The sequence below is a fragment of the Dipodomys spectabilis genome, unplaced genomic scaffold, assembly GCF_019054845.1.
Source record: "Dipodomys spectabilis isolate Male_0828 unplaced genomic scaffold, ASM1905484v1 ptg000197l, whole genome shotgun sequence".
In the NCBI taxonomy this organism is placed as follows: Eukaryota; Metazoa; Chordata; class Mammalia; order Rodentia; family Heteromyidae; genus Dipodomys; species Dipodomys spectabilis.
The window spans coordinates 16,597,403-16,615,084 of record NW_024870874.1 but is presented as its reverse complement, the minus strand read 5'-3'; the positions used below and the strand labels follow the sequence as shown (position 1 = coordinate 16,615,084).

Below are 17,682 nucleotides of genomic sequence, written 5' to 3'. Positions count from 1 at the left end.
GGATAATGCATATTAGGCATTATCCTTTTGGTTAAAGGATCCTTTTGGTTAAAGCGTTTCTATACAACAGTCCCAAAAGTCCACTCATTACAAGGACACTAGTCAGATTAGATTAGGGCTTACCCTAATAATCTCATTGTAATTTGATTAGCCCTGTACAGACCCTAGAGTTCCAGACAAAGTCAGATTCTGAAGTTTTTTAGAACTCAATGTATTTTTTTTATTTTACTTTTTAAATTTTTTGGTTTTTTGTTGTTGTTTATTTAGTACCAGGAATCGAATCCAGGGCCTCATGCATGTGAGGCAAGCACACTACCACTAAACCATATTCCAGCCCTCCCCCCCACCCCCCCCACCCCCCACCCCCGCCTTTTTGAGATGAGGAACTACATCTTTCCACACATAACAGCAGTTGGGGACACAGCCTGACCCTAAATCATGGCAGTTGACTCCACACTGTGAAGAGCATGTTTATAACTAGCCCAGTGGGCACTGACTGCATTGCATCTTGAGGCACTCAGGTAATTTCATAAACAGACTGAAGTTCACATCTGGATCTCCCATCATAGCAACCTGTCAGCATATATGCACAGCTTGCTTAAGACACATTCTTCAGGTGTCACAAGACAATTCAACATGTAGCTCAGCAGGCACAAACAAACCTGTAGCACTCACATCTCAAGGCTGTCCCTGAGATGTGGTACTCTGTGCAGTAGCTTTCTCTTATCTTGTCCACAGTGCACCCAAGCCAGCCTCTCCAGCGCCAGCCTCTCCACCACTGTAATTCCAGCATGAGTTCTCCCCAAATCTACTGCCCAAAAGATACTTACGCCTGACACAGCCATTTGTATTCCTTCTAGAAGCTCTTTATTGCATTGCTGACTTTAAGAAAGCTAATTAATTATTTTAGACTTCACTATTAAATTGACATCGTGATTAATCTGATAATCCTTTTTATGAAATTACCTTTGAAATGCTAACTTTTCATCTTTTGAAACTCAGTGTAAATTACTCTGAAGATTACACTGTACCAGCTTTTGGCTCTGTAAATCTTAATGGCAGGGTTTTTTTTTTTTTTTTTGGCCAAAAGCAATAAAAGCCATCCTGAATTTATCAGGTCGATCAGGAAAGAGGCAGGCAGGCAGGAAATTGAAGGTGACTCACACTGCAAGTGGGAGCTCTCAACTGATGGAAACGTTACAACCTGCTGCCACTGGTTAGATACAGCAGGGACATTAGTAATTTCATAAAGCAGAGGAGACTTGCAGAATAGGATGCACACTTAAAAGTTCTGTGTCTGGGAGAAGAGCCAGCATGGCTCTGAGAGGTGGTCTCTTCCCTTCCTCCCCTTCCCATTCCCCTGAGTCTGATCCACAGGGTAGGTTTTATCTGGCACACCCTACTCTGGCTTAGAGCTTAAAGAGCCTCCATTCCCACCAACCCTGTACAATCCACAAAGTACTTGGCATGGGCAAGAGGCAGGGAGCACACGTGAACTAGTGTTGCCCACCCTGCTATAGCCAAATGGGCAGAGCGGTCATTCCAACTATGATATAGTCAAGGTTGCCTAGAAGGGCTGACAGCCTGCCTAGAGCAATCAAGCCTGAAAGAAGTAGCACCAGCATCCTTTTGGTTAAAGCTACTTTCTTCCATTTTCTATTTAGTACTGTGACCAGAAGTCTCATGTCCCTTCGCAGAAGAAGATATTGTTTCACTTGTTTGCCAGAGAATAGGTGAAGAACACAGATTTACTGAACCTGGGGTACCCTCCATCCACACCCCCCTCACATACATTAATAGGTATCAGGGAGCTGGGCAGAGGAGGGGATACAATCTAAAAACAAAACATCAAGAAAAGCCTTATTGGCTATACCCCCAGACCCTGGCTTTGCCTCATTGTGATAATATTTGAATAAAGAACTGGGGTGAGGGGTGACAGATGAGCATCCTAGGTAGAGGGAACTACAAGGACCAAAGCCCCAAGAGGAGAAAAGGTTGACTGTTTGGGGAACTGCAGAGAGGCTGCCGAGCCTGGACCATAGTGAGCAAAGTGGCAGAAATAGGGAAGTTTAGGATCTAAGGGCCAGGGAAAGAGCTGAGAAAATGTGGCATTTCTGGGTGTTTGGCTAAAGGCAAAGCAACAGGTCCATCATCCGTTGTCCTGAAGTTGTCTCCCAAGCAGATCATGAGCATCCCAGACCTCTTGTGGAGAAGCCTGGTGGCTAGACTACTAGGCCATGGAAGCCCCACCCTAAATGATTGGCTGCCTGACCTTGGGAAAAGAAGTTAAAGGCAACATCTGTCCAGCTGCCTGCGGAGTCTCCACTGCGGCCTCTGGGCTGAAGCCGTCCAGGTTCACACAGCTTTCTTGAGGCAGAAAGCTTAGCCACCCCCTGTCCCTATTTCCTCTTAGCCCTGGCTACACAGGAAAGAGCTAGTGACAAGCCCCCCTCTCCCCACAGTCTTCTGAGGAACCTGCTAGGAAGCCTTGAGGCCAGGAGAAGTTTCTGCCTCCTCAGGTTGCTTTCCAGAGGGCAGGCAGCGCTGAAGCCCAGCTGGGCAGGTGACTGTTCTTGTCCTTCAGGAGGGGCTACACCTCTGTGAGCCACACCGCCCCTCAGACTCCCCCCTTCCAGCAGCCAGGATCCCACACTGGGGTGTCAGCCTCCAGTCAGGGCCTCTGGGGGGCACCCCCTTCCCAGCACACTCCAGCTAAGGGGAGAGGGGGGTTCTCTTCCAGACGGTGCCTAGACTTGGGCTTGGGTCTACTTCTCAGCTGCTCCTTGGCTTAGCTGCTATAGAAGGGTCTTCTGGAAAGGGCAGGCTCTGGGAGCTCAGGTATGTTTTCAGCTTCTTCAGTTCATGGTTACATGTGTGGTATGACTCCATCAACTGCCCCCCCTCCCACCCCCGGCCCTGCCTCAGTGTCCCCAGGCCCACTCCACTGTGGCTGCGGGCTCCTGTCCTCCCAGCTGGAGGCCTCAGCGGGTTACAGATGAACCCCGCTCTGCGAATACCGCTGGGGTCTCCCTGTTGCTTTTCCAGTGAGTCTTTTTCTTCCCCTTCAAGTCACACTCGCACATCCCGGAGAACCATATCGACCGCCCTGCGGGTTGCCATGGAAACAGAAGGTTCTTTCCTCCTCCCTCCTCTGTTTACCTTGGTTGGGCACTGCGGCAAAAAGCAGCCTGTGGGGGGGGGGGGAGGATGAAAGGGAGGATCGGCAGGAGAGCTAGTCCGCTCTAAACCAGATCATTCCGGTTCAGAGCGGCTCCCCCCCTCCCCAGGCCCCCAAGCATCTGCAGCGCACTGCGGAGCTTGAAGCTCCGAGCCCGCCTCTGCCTCAGGTCCAAGCGGGCCTCTCTGCGTCCCTTCCTGCCAAGAAGGCTCGGGACTGGGACAGACTTGGGGGTGCGGCTCTGAGACTGCATTGCTGCTGTGCTCTGCAGGTTGTTGTTACACTGGGGGCCCAGATCGGGGTAGGGGGAGACATGGATGACAGCCAGTCCTTGTTCTGGTGCCAAGAGTCCTCAGCCTGCCTGGATCCCTGCTACATTTCCAAAAAAGGTCCCAGCCTTGGTGGTGGCTCTGGAACTGAAAGCTTCCCACTGCTCCCATGGGAGAATCCCAACCGTTCACCCAGCCCTTCTGAGTCCCGCCCTGCCTCTCCTTTCCGCACCCCCTGGCTCCCATCCTGAGCCCATAGTGAGGCCAGAGTCAGTACCCGTGGCCATGGCTGAAGACGCACTGAAGTGCTGCCTTCCCACCACAGCCATCTTACACATCTTCTGCCCTTCACCATGTCCATGTCCCTTTTACTTGGCATATGGGGACAAGTGGTGCATATAACCTGAGAATCCTGGACTTTGACCTACGGTCTAAAAATCCAAGTTCACGAGCAGCCAGCCTCGCTATTCATCCACTGCGGATCACACCTAGGTGCACAGTGCAGGGAGGGGAAGGAGTGGCGGCTGACATCTTGAATGATGCCCTGAGTTTGGCTGCTTAGGGGGAAATTGAGGTGGTAAATAAAAGGCAGCAGTGTCTCTGTGCCTGGCTGGGCTCTCTTTCTTCAGAATTGTACAGTAAGCTGGTGGAGAAGATTTGGGGCACCTTCTTAGGGGTCATGACAGAGTGTCTACAGATCCAAAAGCCAAACAGCTTTAGCTGGGAGGGCCAAGAAAGATAAATTGGTCTTCTCTGAGAAGACAGATTGAATGACAGCTGTGTTTGCTTCTTTACAGATGCCATTCGCAGTACTGCACCTGGCCTGATGTGGGATCCTGACATAGCAAGTGGCCAGAGCCAGCTGTCCCTGGCCTTCCCTAGTACCAGAGCTGGGCTGGGGTGCTTACTGTCCTTCCCCACTGAGCAGGCTTTGCCCCTTCCTTCCCACTCAGATGCTGAGTTCCACTCCCCTCTTCCACATCTCTTTCTAGAATTGCACCAACAGGTGGTCATTAGCCATGTATGGCCATATTTCAATGAATTTAATCAAGTTCAAAACTTGGTTCTTCAGTCATGCTAGCCTCCACTGACATGCTCAATAGCCACAATATGGCTAGTGGCTGCCACCCTGGTAGTAGTAGACCTAGAGTATTAGTATATTTGTGGAAAGCTCTATTGGTCTAGGATGGCTAGACCTTTCATCAGAAGGTGCAACCATCCAAACTAAGCCACGGGAACCCATTTCCTAGGCTAAGATGGAGCTAACTGCTTGTCTAAAGATCCAGTCCAATGTAAACAGTCTATTTCAAAACTCCCCCGGTCTACACAAAGCCATAAGATGGACTCCTCGTGCAAGGTAGGGCAGGAGGGGAAGGGGTGTCACACCTCTTTAGTGCAATTGGTTGAGGGGTTAAAATATGTTGTAGAATCTTGTGATTGGTTCCTATCTCTGCAGTACTATAGAAGGCACTCATGATTGGACGGAGGCACACTGGGCCACCTGTGAAGGGCACATGCATGCCATTTCCTCCCTACCCCCCTGCCAAGGGTTTCACGAGTCAGTTATGAGTCGGTTCTTCCCCTCTCCCTCCCCCCACCTCCTCCATGTTGGAGCCATCCAGGCCACCATCTTCTACCTAGCCTGGGAGTCCTAACTTCCCGCACATAAGGTCTAAAAGTTACAAGAGTCTACTTTTTAGGGGAGGGCTCACTTCTTGTTCCTGGTAAGTTTTCTGCTTTAAGTAATACATGACTGGGTAAAATTTTTCAAATAGTTGTTACACTGTAACAACTATTTGATCTTGGAAGGTGTGGTGGGTCAAAGTAGCCAATGCAAACTCTGAAAATAAGAGGCTTCTGGGCAATTCTGAAGGAGCAATCTTACCAGACTCGGACTTAACAGGCTTGGGTAGACATTGCTATAAGAAGGGTCAGAGAGGGTAATGTACAAAGAGGGAAGCATGTGAAAGACTGAGGCCAATGGTAAAAATTGGGGTTTCATCCCCAAAGGACCCCTGCACAAGGCTCAGCCCCTTGGATTGTATCATTTTCCCTTCAAATTCCCTATCATTCCTCCAACCCTTTCAAAAAGCCTAGGCACACCCACACAAACCTGTCCAGCGGTGTTCTGGGGAATGTGTGGTGGGCAGTGAGAGGGTGTGTGGCCTGTCCTCCAGCTGCTCCCTTGCTGATGTCCTTATGGAATCAGGAGTTCCAGGTGGTGAGCAGACAAGAGCCGACAGTGGGGTTGTTGGGGGGTGGATGATAGATTGTACAGAGAAACGCTGAATGGGGCAGGGAGAGCTAAAGGTGGTAGAGGGAGGTGAACCAACGTACACACAAATTACTTTCACACAATCACGGTGGCGTGAGCCAAATAGATTTGGATGAGATTTATTGATCCGATTGTTTTAGAAAACCAACAGCAAAACACTGACAAGGTACATAAATACAGATTGGACATTTCAGGGGAAATTCACTATATTTCCTACTTGCTTGTAGGAAACCAGGGGAGGTGGAAAAGCTGTCCTGATCATATGGCATGCACACCAGACTGCAAAAAGACTTCCACACTATTTAACAAGACTGTGGCAAATAGCTTTTAAGTAAGGCAAGCATTGTGTATGGCCCCGGCGTACTCTGCAGGAAAAGCAAAGCCCAAGCCCACCCTCAGAGGCTGTGTTCCAGAGAGAGGCTTTCTTGCCTAATTCTTCCAATGACGAATCGGTGGCAGGCGCCTTTACAGGAAGATGCCTGTGTTCTCATGCAATAGACTTTGCACAGGAAGTGGCTTTACAGAGAGTCAGTGTGCCTCCTTTGCATTTCTCATGCTAAACTAGTAACACAGCAATAGTAATGCTTGGTGCAACTGGCCTTTCATCTGAAAACTGCCTTTGACTTATCCTGTACGCTTACTAAACAGGGCCTTTAAGAAGCTTCTTAAAGTTTTAAGAACTTAAAAACATAACAATTACACTAAAAAGATACCACTTTTGAAGCACAACTTAGAACTTCTATTTATAACACAAGACAAGGGTGGCTTTCCGCCAAAGCTCACGATCTTAGAAGGAAAATGCTGTTAGGGGCAGGATTTGAAGCAACACGTGGAGGTTCCAGAACTCTATCTACCGAGCCTACCATAGGCCCTGCCAATACTCCTAGAGTTCTAAGGTATTTGGGGGAACCGAAGCAATTTACACTAATGTCAATCAGGTCTTGAAACTTATGGTCGTAAGACCACAAACCCTCATCTACCCTGGAACTCAATGCCAGAAAAATAAAATTGAACTAAAAAAGAAGAAAATGGCTTTGTGCTACATCAGAATGTTGGCAGGTAGAGAATTCAGTAACCTGTGCCACTTTCTAAACATCTATAAGACCACATAAAAACAAACTGGTATTACAGGATTGAAAGACCAACACAGAGAAGATAGTCCAATCTTTCCTATATATGTCAGGCTATAGGGCTGGAGAAGGTAACTCCAAAGGAAACAAAGAAGCCAGGATGTATCAAGAACCAGAGAAATGTGTTCCACTGATGAGATTTCCCATGTCTGCCATATACCACTTTCTCTTCCCCAGGGGCTAAGCATTCTTTGGTGGTTCAGAAGAGACAGCCTAGAACTCAAGCAGGAGATCCTGCTGAAGATAAGATCTAGACTCAGGGTTTCTACCTGTGACTCCTCATCTCAGTGCTCAACAGCAGTCTGATTCCCCAACAGAGCTCATATGGCTGGCTTAGGTGTTGGCTGACTGCTAGCACCCCTGTGAATCACCTTTTCTAACTACTCAACCCATTGAAAAGGAGGTACTTGTGGGCAAGGGACAGGGAGGGAAAAGAAATACAAATGAAGGAACTGTTTGATAGGAAAGTTGAAACACTGATTATCTCTAGATTTAATTATCTGTGCTTTACTCTTACTATTCTGGGTAACCAAAGGTCACTCTGTGTACCTTTTTGCTTAGAAATGCTAATATGTTTATGATTATACTTTTAAATCTAACTATGTAGTGGACATAAATGGTATAGAGAAAAGTTTTACAGCAAACCACTGAGGTCTGAAGAAAGAAGATTCTATCAGTAGAAAGGGGTTTGACACCCCCTCCCCAAAACAATAGTTAAAATTTCAATGTATTCTGCATCAGTTTGTAGTTTTCCATGATGTGGAAATGCTTCATTAAGTAAAGAAAAACATCATTTTTTATCATTTAATTATTATAAGGTAGTACATTCCCAGATAAACTGATAGTACTAAATTTTAGGTTTTAATTCTCCACTTACAAGTGGACTCCCTTATTCCTGGGCAAGACATTCAAACAGGAGATAATACAAAGGTGACTGGGAATAAAAAAATCTCAACTCTAACAAACCCAAGGAACAATCTATGAACTGAACTGGAGTAAGGAAATATGTACTTGGAAACCCAGTTTCACCAGTATTTGGCATCTAATCACATCAGAAATTCTTGGCATAATTTTACTCTAATGTAATGAACTGGCTTCCTCAAGACAGATAAAAAAAAAAAGTTGTGTAGCTGCTTTCCAGCCACACTCTCTACATAATCAGTATATATCCATTTGTGTTTCTATATATTGCACTTCACTTTCCGAGACTGCAGGAAGATGGCTGGGAGTACCTGAAAGAGTCGGGCAGCAGACTTAACTGGCCCATCTCAGGTAACTGTGTCAGGAATTCCAGGTACTGGTTACAAATACACCAAATGCCCAATAACGCTTCTATAAAACCCAGTCATCTTCCTGCAGGTCTTCATACACACGGGCTCATTTGGCATCCGAGCATGTGCATATGAGTGGATCTCTAGCACTCAGAGCTGGTCACACACTACATTATTTTCACTAGTATTATAGCAAAAGAAGACACTTTAGACCAAAGACGTACTTTTAAGACACACAAGGTATTTGATGTCAGGCCTCCAATATCTATCTCAAAAAAGACTACCCTCAGAAGGCTTAAAAAGGATACTAGCAAGTGTGACCTGAATCAGACCCCCCTCTCTCCAGCTTTCTGGTGAAGCAGAACCAGAGACCTGTTTGTATCCCAAGGACCATGGAAATCTAAACACGAGGCCAAGCCTTCAGTCTTTGGTCCCCATAAAAACAACAAAAATCCTTTTCCCACCCTAGACAGGCTAACTTTAGTTTGGGGTCTAATTCCACTATATATCTAGAGAGCAGGCTGGAGTCACACACACTACAAAGCTCTGTTCTGAACTAAAGGAGCTGCTCTGACTTGTTCTGGAGAAAGGCCTCTAGGGAGCAAACCTGGCAGTGGGTGGTAAGAGGTTAAATGTCCTGTGGATTGGGAATGGTAGCAGGTGGGGGTTCCCCAGAGGAGCTGCTCCTTTTCCAGCCTCTCTCACTCCCCTCCCTCCCCAGAAAGGCTTAAAGTCATATATGACTGCTTAACACAAGACTGCATGGATGGGATACAGTAAGGCTGGAGGTCAGAAGTGTCTAGGGGCCATGGGGCCCTCTTCCCCAGAACTCAATGCTAGATGATAACTTTTTAGCCATAACAGAGAGATTATTTTAAATCCACATGTAAGCTAAAGAGATCCCTTCTGGGGTAAATAATAATAATAATGAATGACTTTAAAAGCTAGGTGAAAAAGAGGCACTTAAAGGAAAGATGTGTCCCAAATGTCCTGCTCTGAGGGGACTGCAGGAGGGTCAGCAAATACCCCCCTGCATGACTCCAGCACCTTGAGTACACTGATGGTGTCCAAATGCTCATCGCAAGTGACACACTCAACTCCTCTAGCAGCCTGATTGCAAAAGCAAGTAAAACTTCAGTCATTTGTCTTTTCAAAATTAACAAAATAAACCAGAGCTAAAATCTCCTATTAAAAAAAAAAGTGAATACACTCAGTTTCATTCCTTCCTCATGCTAGTCTTTAAGTGATACTTGGTTCTTCAACAAGGGATGACCTGTGGCTTTTCCCTCAAGACCTTTTATCCAATTACTAGATAATTACAGCACCATGCACATGAAAACAGACCAAAAAAACCACAAAAACCTAAAAAACAAAAACAGGCAACAAGCTAAGGGGAGAAATCTAGGACTGACTGCTTAAGAAAATGGCAGGAACGCAGTCTGGAGATGAGAAAGGAAGTAAGTGCTGAAGAGGAAATGGCCAGTGTGACAAATGAAAGCCTGTGGCCAAGCAGAGGCCAAGTTAACAAGTGACAGGAACAGGCTTTCTACCATCTTCTCCTGTCCCATGGCATCAACACCGCTTTTTCTCCATGAAGTCAATGAGACAGCAATAATCACAGAATTCCAAAACTGCCAAAAAAGAACTTTGATGATTTTTAAGTTCCTCCATTTGAAATATTCTTGGTGCCATAATTTCTAAGAACAACCACAAAGAGCAGGACCATGACATATGCATTAAGTCTTCTAACAAACTGATTCTAACTACTATTGGCACCATAAGAAAAGAAGTCACTAGTCAGGAGTTGCTAAGCTGCCTAACTTCCCCCTGAAGCCAAAGGATAGGGTTAGGTATCTAGGCTGCAAGATGTCAATCATGGCTGCCACTAATCAGACACATTTTGGAAATACCAATTAAATATCCAGGATTATGAATAATCTGCAAGATTCTTAAAGTCAGACTTTCTATCCTCCAAACTACTTGTTACTATTGCCAGATTTTTAAATTTTTAAGTTGTTTTCATTGATGAAGAATGGCTAACATGGTTAATACGTTCAGAATTCTCTTTTTTAAAACTTATTTATCTTATCTTGATTCCTTATATTAAGGTACTTCCAGACTTTCCCTCGACTCCATCAAGAAAGGGGAAGTAAGTATGTGGGTATGTGATGGGCAGGAGGGAGAACAAAGCAGAATGCACATGGGAAAGCAAGATGTCCATAAACTTAAAAACCAATTTATGGAAAGGCATCTGATGTATTTTCTGAATAAGGCCTTGATCAGGGTAACCAATCCTCTTTGTAGCACATTCTACACTGCCCATAAATAAAGGAGTCTCTTTAAATTAACATTTCCAGTACCAATGAACAGTCCAGAACTCCTCATTTCAAGCGCTCGATGAGTCCCTGTGTTAGTCCGAGGTGCAGAAGCTGTGTTCGGGAGAGATTTGCTAGGCTGGGGAAGGCGGCGAGCAGCCTCTCCCAGGCTAGTTCCAGCAGGCTAGGTACCACCAGCCAGATCTTAAACAGTGACCCAGTCCGTTTGTTTTCATGGATGTTCACCACTCCTCCATGAATGTACATGCAGCCAGCCTAGGGACAAATTCAAATGTGAGAGAAATAGACATACAGTTGAAGACTCAGCAAGGAAGAACAAAGCACAATAGACTGAATCAAGATGAGATGAAACAAAAAGAATTTCAGACTACAAGTGTGACTCAGTGTGTGGCTGAGCACTAACTACACAGCAGGCACAAGGTCCTGGATTCAATATCTAGCGCTGGAGGGGGGGGGGGGGGGGGGAAGAAAAAGAAAAAGAAAAAAATCCCACTGATCTCAACATAAGGCTTAAATAATGAACAAGTTTCTAAGGAAAGAAGCAAAGCTTTTGTTGTTTGTTTTGAAGCAGGTTTTTGTTATATTGCCCAGGATGGCCTCAAACTCATGAGCTTAGTTGATCTTTCCACCTCAAATCTCCCCAGTGCTGGAATTTTAGGCATGTAATATAATACTACATCTGGCTCTATAGATTTTGCTTTTGTGAATTATTTATTTCTATAATTTTCCAATTAATATGTTCAGACCACAGTTTATTGAACATGTCTGAAACCCAGAAACTGAAGCCACAGATAAGAGAATACACTGAACTTTAGAAACAGCCTTCTTTCTTACTGCCTTTCTACATTCTTTTGATGGTGGTGGTCATGGGGCCTGAACTAAGTAAGGGCCTCAGTGCTGTCTCTGAGCTTTTTTACTCAAGGCTAAAGCTGTACCACTAAGCCATAGCACCATTTCCTAGATTTTGTTTTGTTTTGTTTTGTTTTTAACTACAACATTTTTTTTTTCCCGATCATGGGGCTTGAACTCTGGGCCTGGGCTCTGTCCCTTAGCTCTTCAGCTCAAGGCAAGCACTCTACCACTTGAGCCACAGCACCACTTCCAGTTTTCTGGTGATTTATTGGAGATAAAAGTCTCACGGACTTTCCTGCCCAGGCTGGCTTTGAACCATGATCTTCAGATCTCAGTCTCCTGAGTAACTAGGACTATAGGCATTAGTCACTGGTGCCTGGCTTTAACTACAACTTCTGACTCTACTAAGTAACATTGAATTTAGATTACATTAAGTATCCAAAATGTGAAATACTTGGATTTCAAAGATGAGAATAAGGATCTGTAGTGCTTTTTTTTTTTTTTTTTGCCAGTCCTGAGACTTGAACTCAGGGCCTGGACATTGTCCCTGAGCTTCTTTTGCTCAAGCTAGTGCTCTACCACTTGAGCCAGTGCCACTTCCAGCTTTTTCTGTTTATGTGGTACTGAGGAATCAAACGCAGGGCTTCCTGCATGCAAGGCAAGCACTCTACCACTAAGCCACCTTCCCAGCCCCTGCTGTGGTATCTTTAATAATATTGCATTGGAGGGTAAATCTATCTGTCCTCCCAGGAAATGTGCTTGAATTGTCAGGGGCTAAAATGTCATATGTAATGTTTCTTTCACATTTGGATTACTCTTTAAAATGAGTGAGATGATATTTTCCTTCCCTCTTCTCAAAGGACTCATTTCAAAAGGAAAGTCTGAAAATACTTTTTTGGTTGTTAATACTGGGGATTAATTAAATTCAGGGCCTTATGCTTGCTAGGTAGCTGTACTAACACTTGAGTCATATACCCTAACCTACAAAACACATTCTTTTTTTTTTTTTTTTTTTTTTTGGGTCCGGTTGTGGGGCCTGAACTCTGGGCCTGGGCGCTGTCCCTCAGCTCTTCAGCTCAAGGCTAGTGCTCTACCACTTGAGCCACAGCGCCACTTCCGGCTTTTTTCTTTTTGCTTATATGGTGCTGAGGAATCGAACCCAGGGCCTCAGGCTTGCAAGGCAAGCGCTCTACCACTGAGCCACCTTCCCAGCCCACAAAACACATTCTTAATCTAAGGTTTGCCAATACCAGCATCCTTGTTTTTCTTGTTGTATATCTATAGTCTGCAACTACGGAAGGAAGACATGACAGTAAAAACTTACAGGTGTCACAGCTGCACAGTGGAAATAAACCGGTTCTGGCATGGTAGCAGGGAGTTTCACCCACTGAAAAGTCTGCAGATTCAACTTCCAGATGTCTCCCAGGATCACTTCTCCATTGTAGCCCCCACAGATAAATACGTCTGTCAAGAGAAGAAAAAACCTAGATCACACAAAGGATCTGGTGGTTTATTGGAGATAAGAGTCTCACGGACTGGGGGGTGGGGGGCAACAGCTAAGTGGACTTTCCTATAACAAAGAAGAACTCAGTTATGAGGTCTCTCAATAAAAATGGGACACTTCACTGGGACACAGCTTCTAAGGAGGCTTCATGATAGGATTCTCAAATTCAAGTACTTTTAGGTTCCTGGCACAGACAGTGAACAAGCAAAGAGCTTAGGGGAGGTCTGGGGAAAACAAAAAGGTATGCTCAAGCTCTAGACAGGCCAAGCGGCGATCTCTGCAAAGGGGTAGGCTCTGCAGCTCCCACCTTGTGACACCACGGAGGGATTAACGTGAACCACTGCTAGATCTTCCCATTTTTCCAGATAAGTTGAAAATCTTTATTTTTTTAATCAAACATTTTGCTTTTACATATTGATCAATAACTCCCCAAAATTCTTAACAAGCATAGGATCCAAACAGATCTCATCTACAGACCATCATTCTGCAAACTCTTCTTTTACCTAAGGGTCCTAGAAAAAGCACACTGCCTGTAGAGACAAATGTCTGCCTCTTGGACAAATTAGGAACACAAAAGAGGTTCTTCCTGGCTTTCTTCAAACAGAAGGAAACATTCTGAAGCTTCATCTGACCTGCATAGATCTTTGCGGGTAAACAACTTTCCCCAGAAGGAATGGAAACAACTTTCCCCAGAAAGAATGGTAGATATTATTTTTGGAAAATTAGTGAGTTGTAACTAATCAGTCAACTTAAACAAGGCTATGTGAACCTATGTGAAACTAAATGTCCAAACTAATGCTGAATTTGTGTGGTGCTTGTTCTAAAAGAAGCAAACAAATAAATGTCTAAATTAGGTCTAACTAAAGTTTAAGTCAATACTTAAACAAACTATAAAAACTTTCCTAGCTAGGATTCAAGGAAAACCTGAAAGCACAGTTCCATTCTCAGAAGGGCAAGGCCAGATAATGCCATTATGTACAAATCTTAACCAAAAAGCAATCCCTCTGTACTACAGATGGCAGAATAATCCTAGTTAAATCTGAACTAGTCTGCTAAAAAGATACAGGCTATCCAACTCATTAATACACTGCTACCTCGCAGAAAAAAAATTAAGGCAATATGTCAAACCATAAAAACTATAAAATAAGCTGTATGTTAAAAGACAGGAAGGTTATCCAGAGAAGAGACATTTATCACCATTAAAATAACTGCTGCTGCTTTCTGAAGCCATACAATCAAGTCCTTTGTTGTAACAGGGCCAAAGAATGAGCTCAGAGTTTGACATCAGATAGAGAAGAGAAAAAGCTTTATGAAAAGAAATTCAGATGGAATTCTTACAATTTTAATACAGTGTATACAGAAGTCTCTATTGTATCTGCAGTCACTTTATTAGTGTTACAAACCATAACCACAAGCATCCACCCAGATCAGCCACTGAAAGATCAGGTAGTACAATAAAAGCCAATTTATTGCCAATTGTTGAGCTCTCTTAAAACTGAGGGAGCCTAGACACAACAATAGCTTATATTATGAAAACTGCCAGGAGAGGCCTAACTTTTCAAATTTCCCTCTAAGTTTAAACTAAAAAATTAGATACTTCCCAAAGTTATGCACCTCTTTTGAGGAACTGTGATTAGGAAACCAGTCATTCTCAGCAGATACAACTACAGGAATGGAAATTGAAATGTTATTTAGAATACTTACCATTTTTTATTTGAACACAGCTGTGACATCTTCGAGCCGCAGGAAAACCTGTCAAGAACATAAACATAGAAATTCCATTATTCACAGAAAGACAAGGAACGACACTGACATGACATAATGAAAGCCATACTAGGGGTAACACAGAACAATGCCTTTGTTTCATTTAGTGAACATTGACTAGTCCTCCCAGTCAGCTTTATTGCAAAAGCCACATCAGAATCTCCTCACAGTAAAACAATGCTAAAGAGCCAGGAAAACAGGCTGGGAAGGTGGCTCAGTGGTAGAGTGCTTGCCTAGCACACATGAAGTCCTAGGTTCGATTCCTTAGTACCACATAAACAGAAAAAGCCAGAAGTGGTCTTGTGGCTCAAGTGGTAGAGCGCTAGCCTTGAGCAAAGCTCAGGGATAGTGCCCAGGCCCTGAGATCAAGCCCCAGGACTGGCCAAAAAAAAACAAAAAACAGGTAACAAACCCAGGTAGGGAATAGGGGTTACTAATGGGCCTTCTCAGGCCCGTGGGCCACAAACAGACAGCTGCTGATTTTCCTGCTTGTGCCACAGGATTCAGTATTCCATGTTAAAATTCTCCTTGCTCAATTGCTAAGAAAGAATAATAAATGAATTAAGGAACATGAGTAATTCTAATACTCAACTCAAAAAACATTTTCTTGTATCATTCAAGAAAATTACATTTTATCTCCCCAAACAAGTCAAAGTATAAAATATATTTGCAAAAGACAAATTCATCAATGTTTTTGATTTACCTATTTTTTCATGGGGCTTTGTTGCAATTTCCTCCCAGGCATTTGTCTCAAGGTTGTAAGCATGGATCTTGGGGGAAAAAAAAGAAACAAACACAGATAAGTAACTGTCATTTTCATTAGCCTGAAAATGGATTTTAAAAAATAGACTATAGTTTTTTAGAGTAATTTTAGAAAAACTGAGCAGAAGATGGAGCAATTTCACTTATAGGCGACTGGATTTTTAACAAACATATATTCAAACATATATTCTTGGTTGAAAGACCCTTCTTTTTTTGTGCTTTTCTCTGATCTTTCCTAATTCTAATGTAAACACTAAAGCAGGTAGTTGAAAATTAAGCACATATATGCTATCAATTTTTTTAATTCACAGAAAGAAACATCAAGGAAAAAGTTGGAATGAGAAGCAAAGCACAGGAGTATTGGTTTTCTTCTGTGTACTGCTAACATTTTCTACATGAACATGTATTATTTTGATAACAAGGAAAAAGCAAGTGTTGAGAAACGGGAATGTGGTTCTGATACAACTTCAAAAGACCATTAAGCTTCACGGGCAGACTTGGAGCTCTGTGGCCTGGGATTTCCCCTGGGATTCATAACCATGACATTTTAGAAATGCCACAGAGATAGATGAATGAAAGTCCTTCAGAGCTTAACTTTTTAAAGTTAAGTGATGTGCATACCTGAGCATACCTTTTTCCTTTCAGACACATCACTGACAAGGACAGGAATATGACATTCAGAGAATCTTAGTTCAAATCTAATTACTTGCTTCATTCAAACTACTACACATTCCTTCTAGTCACTTTCCTCATCTAGCAGAGGGGACACTTTTGTGTGTGTGTGTGTTCTGGTTCTGGGGCTTAACTCAAGGTCTGGGCACTATCCTTGAGCTCTTCTACTCCAAGGCAGGCTCTCTACCATTTGATCCACAACTCCACTTCCAGATTTTTGCTGGTTAATTGGAGATAAGAGTTTCATGGACTTTTCTGCCCAGAATAGCTTTGAACCACCAGCCTTGGCTTTCAGTCTTCTGAGTAGCAAAGATTATAGGAGTGAGCCACCAGCGCCCCCCACAATTTTCTTTTTATTTTTTATGGCAATGTATTTTAGGTTAGCCACCATTTAAAAAATGTTATTAATTGGTGTTATTCCAGTAACTAATGTTGACAATTTTTTATTAGCATTCCTTAGTTGTACAAACCAGTTTCATTGTAACATTTTCATACATGTATACAATGTAACCCAAAGGGGGAAATTTTGATAAAGTACTTTCAGCATGTGATAAATGCAACCGTCAACTGGAAAACCTATCAGGAGAACAAGGTTCCACCTTCTATCAGAAAGAACACGTGTTGATGACAAAGCTGATTCAAAGGCTTAAATACTTAAAGTACCAGAATTACCCTGCTCAATGTGGTACGTGTTTCTAATCTATCCTCCTCTCTCCTTCACTCTTTTTTTTCTTTAAATATACCTTGTTCAAGGAATAAGCTGTCCAGGAAGTACCACCTCCCAAGATGTAAATCCTCTGACCATCATGAGCAATTTCATGTCTGTATCTGAAAATATACAATAAAATATGTTTGTGTTTGGTTGTTTTTGTTGTTGTTGGTCGTGGGGCTTGAACTCTGGGCCTGAGTGCTGTCCCTCAGCTCTTCAGCTGAAGGCGAGCACTCTACCACTTGAGCCACAACACCACTTCTTACAATAAAATATATTTATAATTAAATGCAAAATTGTCTACCTAAGATTTAGCTATAAGATTGGATAATTTATAATAAATTATTAGATATAACCAGTGTTTAACACTAGTGGATTTGGTTAAATAAGTTACAAAATATACATAAAACTGACTGGTATACAATTAATAAAAATGCAGGCACAGGGCTGGAGGCATGGCTCAAGTGGTTCCCCTACCAAGAGCATGGTACTGAGTTCAAACCCCAGTCCCTTATATACACAAAAATAATCCAGGCACTGAGAATGGTTAATATATTGAGAATTTCCTTTCACAACAGTAATTGTAAAACAAAGAGCAGATAGGCTATAATCTCATTTAAACTTAAGAGATATACAAACATGCACAGAAAATGCCCGGAAGGATATACTGCAAAATGTTATTCTTGGTTATCCCTGAGTTTGGTTTTTCTTTTTCTTTTTTTTTTTTTTTGGGGGGGGGGGGCGGGGAGGGAGGTTGGTACCAATACTGGATCTTGAACTCAGGGCTTTGTGCACTCTACCACTTGAGCCACACCTCCATTTCCAAGATCTTATTCTTTTCTTTGTTTGCTTATTTGTATTTTCTAGATTTCCTATAATCTTTTATTTTTTTGTGATAACTGTATAAAGGAGAAGTTAAAAAAATGATTTACTCATACATAATTAGAAACCTTTAGACCG

The 17,682-nt window shown here is 43.2% G+C and overlaps 1 protein-coding gene across 2 annotated transcripts in view; it reads right to left on the bottom strand.

The window, feature by feature from the left end:
* Window positions 1-5,825: 5,825 nt before the first annotated feature.
* Klhdc10 (kelch domain containing 10) overlaps window positions 5,826-17,682 on the bottom strand; it is a 52,526-nt gene continuing 40,669 nt past the window's right edge. For both annotated transcript variants that reach the window (XM_042695888.1, XM_042695889.1), the window contains 5 exons: window positions 16,757-16,841; window positions 15,283-15,349; window positions 14,520-14,567; window positions 12,636-12,775; window positions 5,826-10,714 (listed from right to left, as the gene is read on the bottom strand). In XM_042695888.1, the coding sequence (XP_042551822.1) occupies window positions 10,505-10,714; window positions 12,636-12,775; window positions 14,520-14,567; window positions 15,283-15,349; window positions 16,757-16,841 (550 nt within the window). In that variant the 3' untranslated portion in view covers window positions 5,826-10,504. The remainder of the gene's footprint in view (window positions 10,715-12,635; window positions 12,776-14,519; window positions 14,568-15,282; window positions 15,350-16,756; window positions 16,842-17,682) is intronic.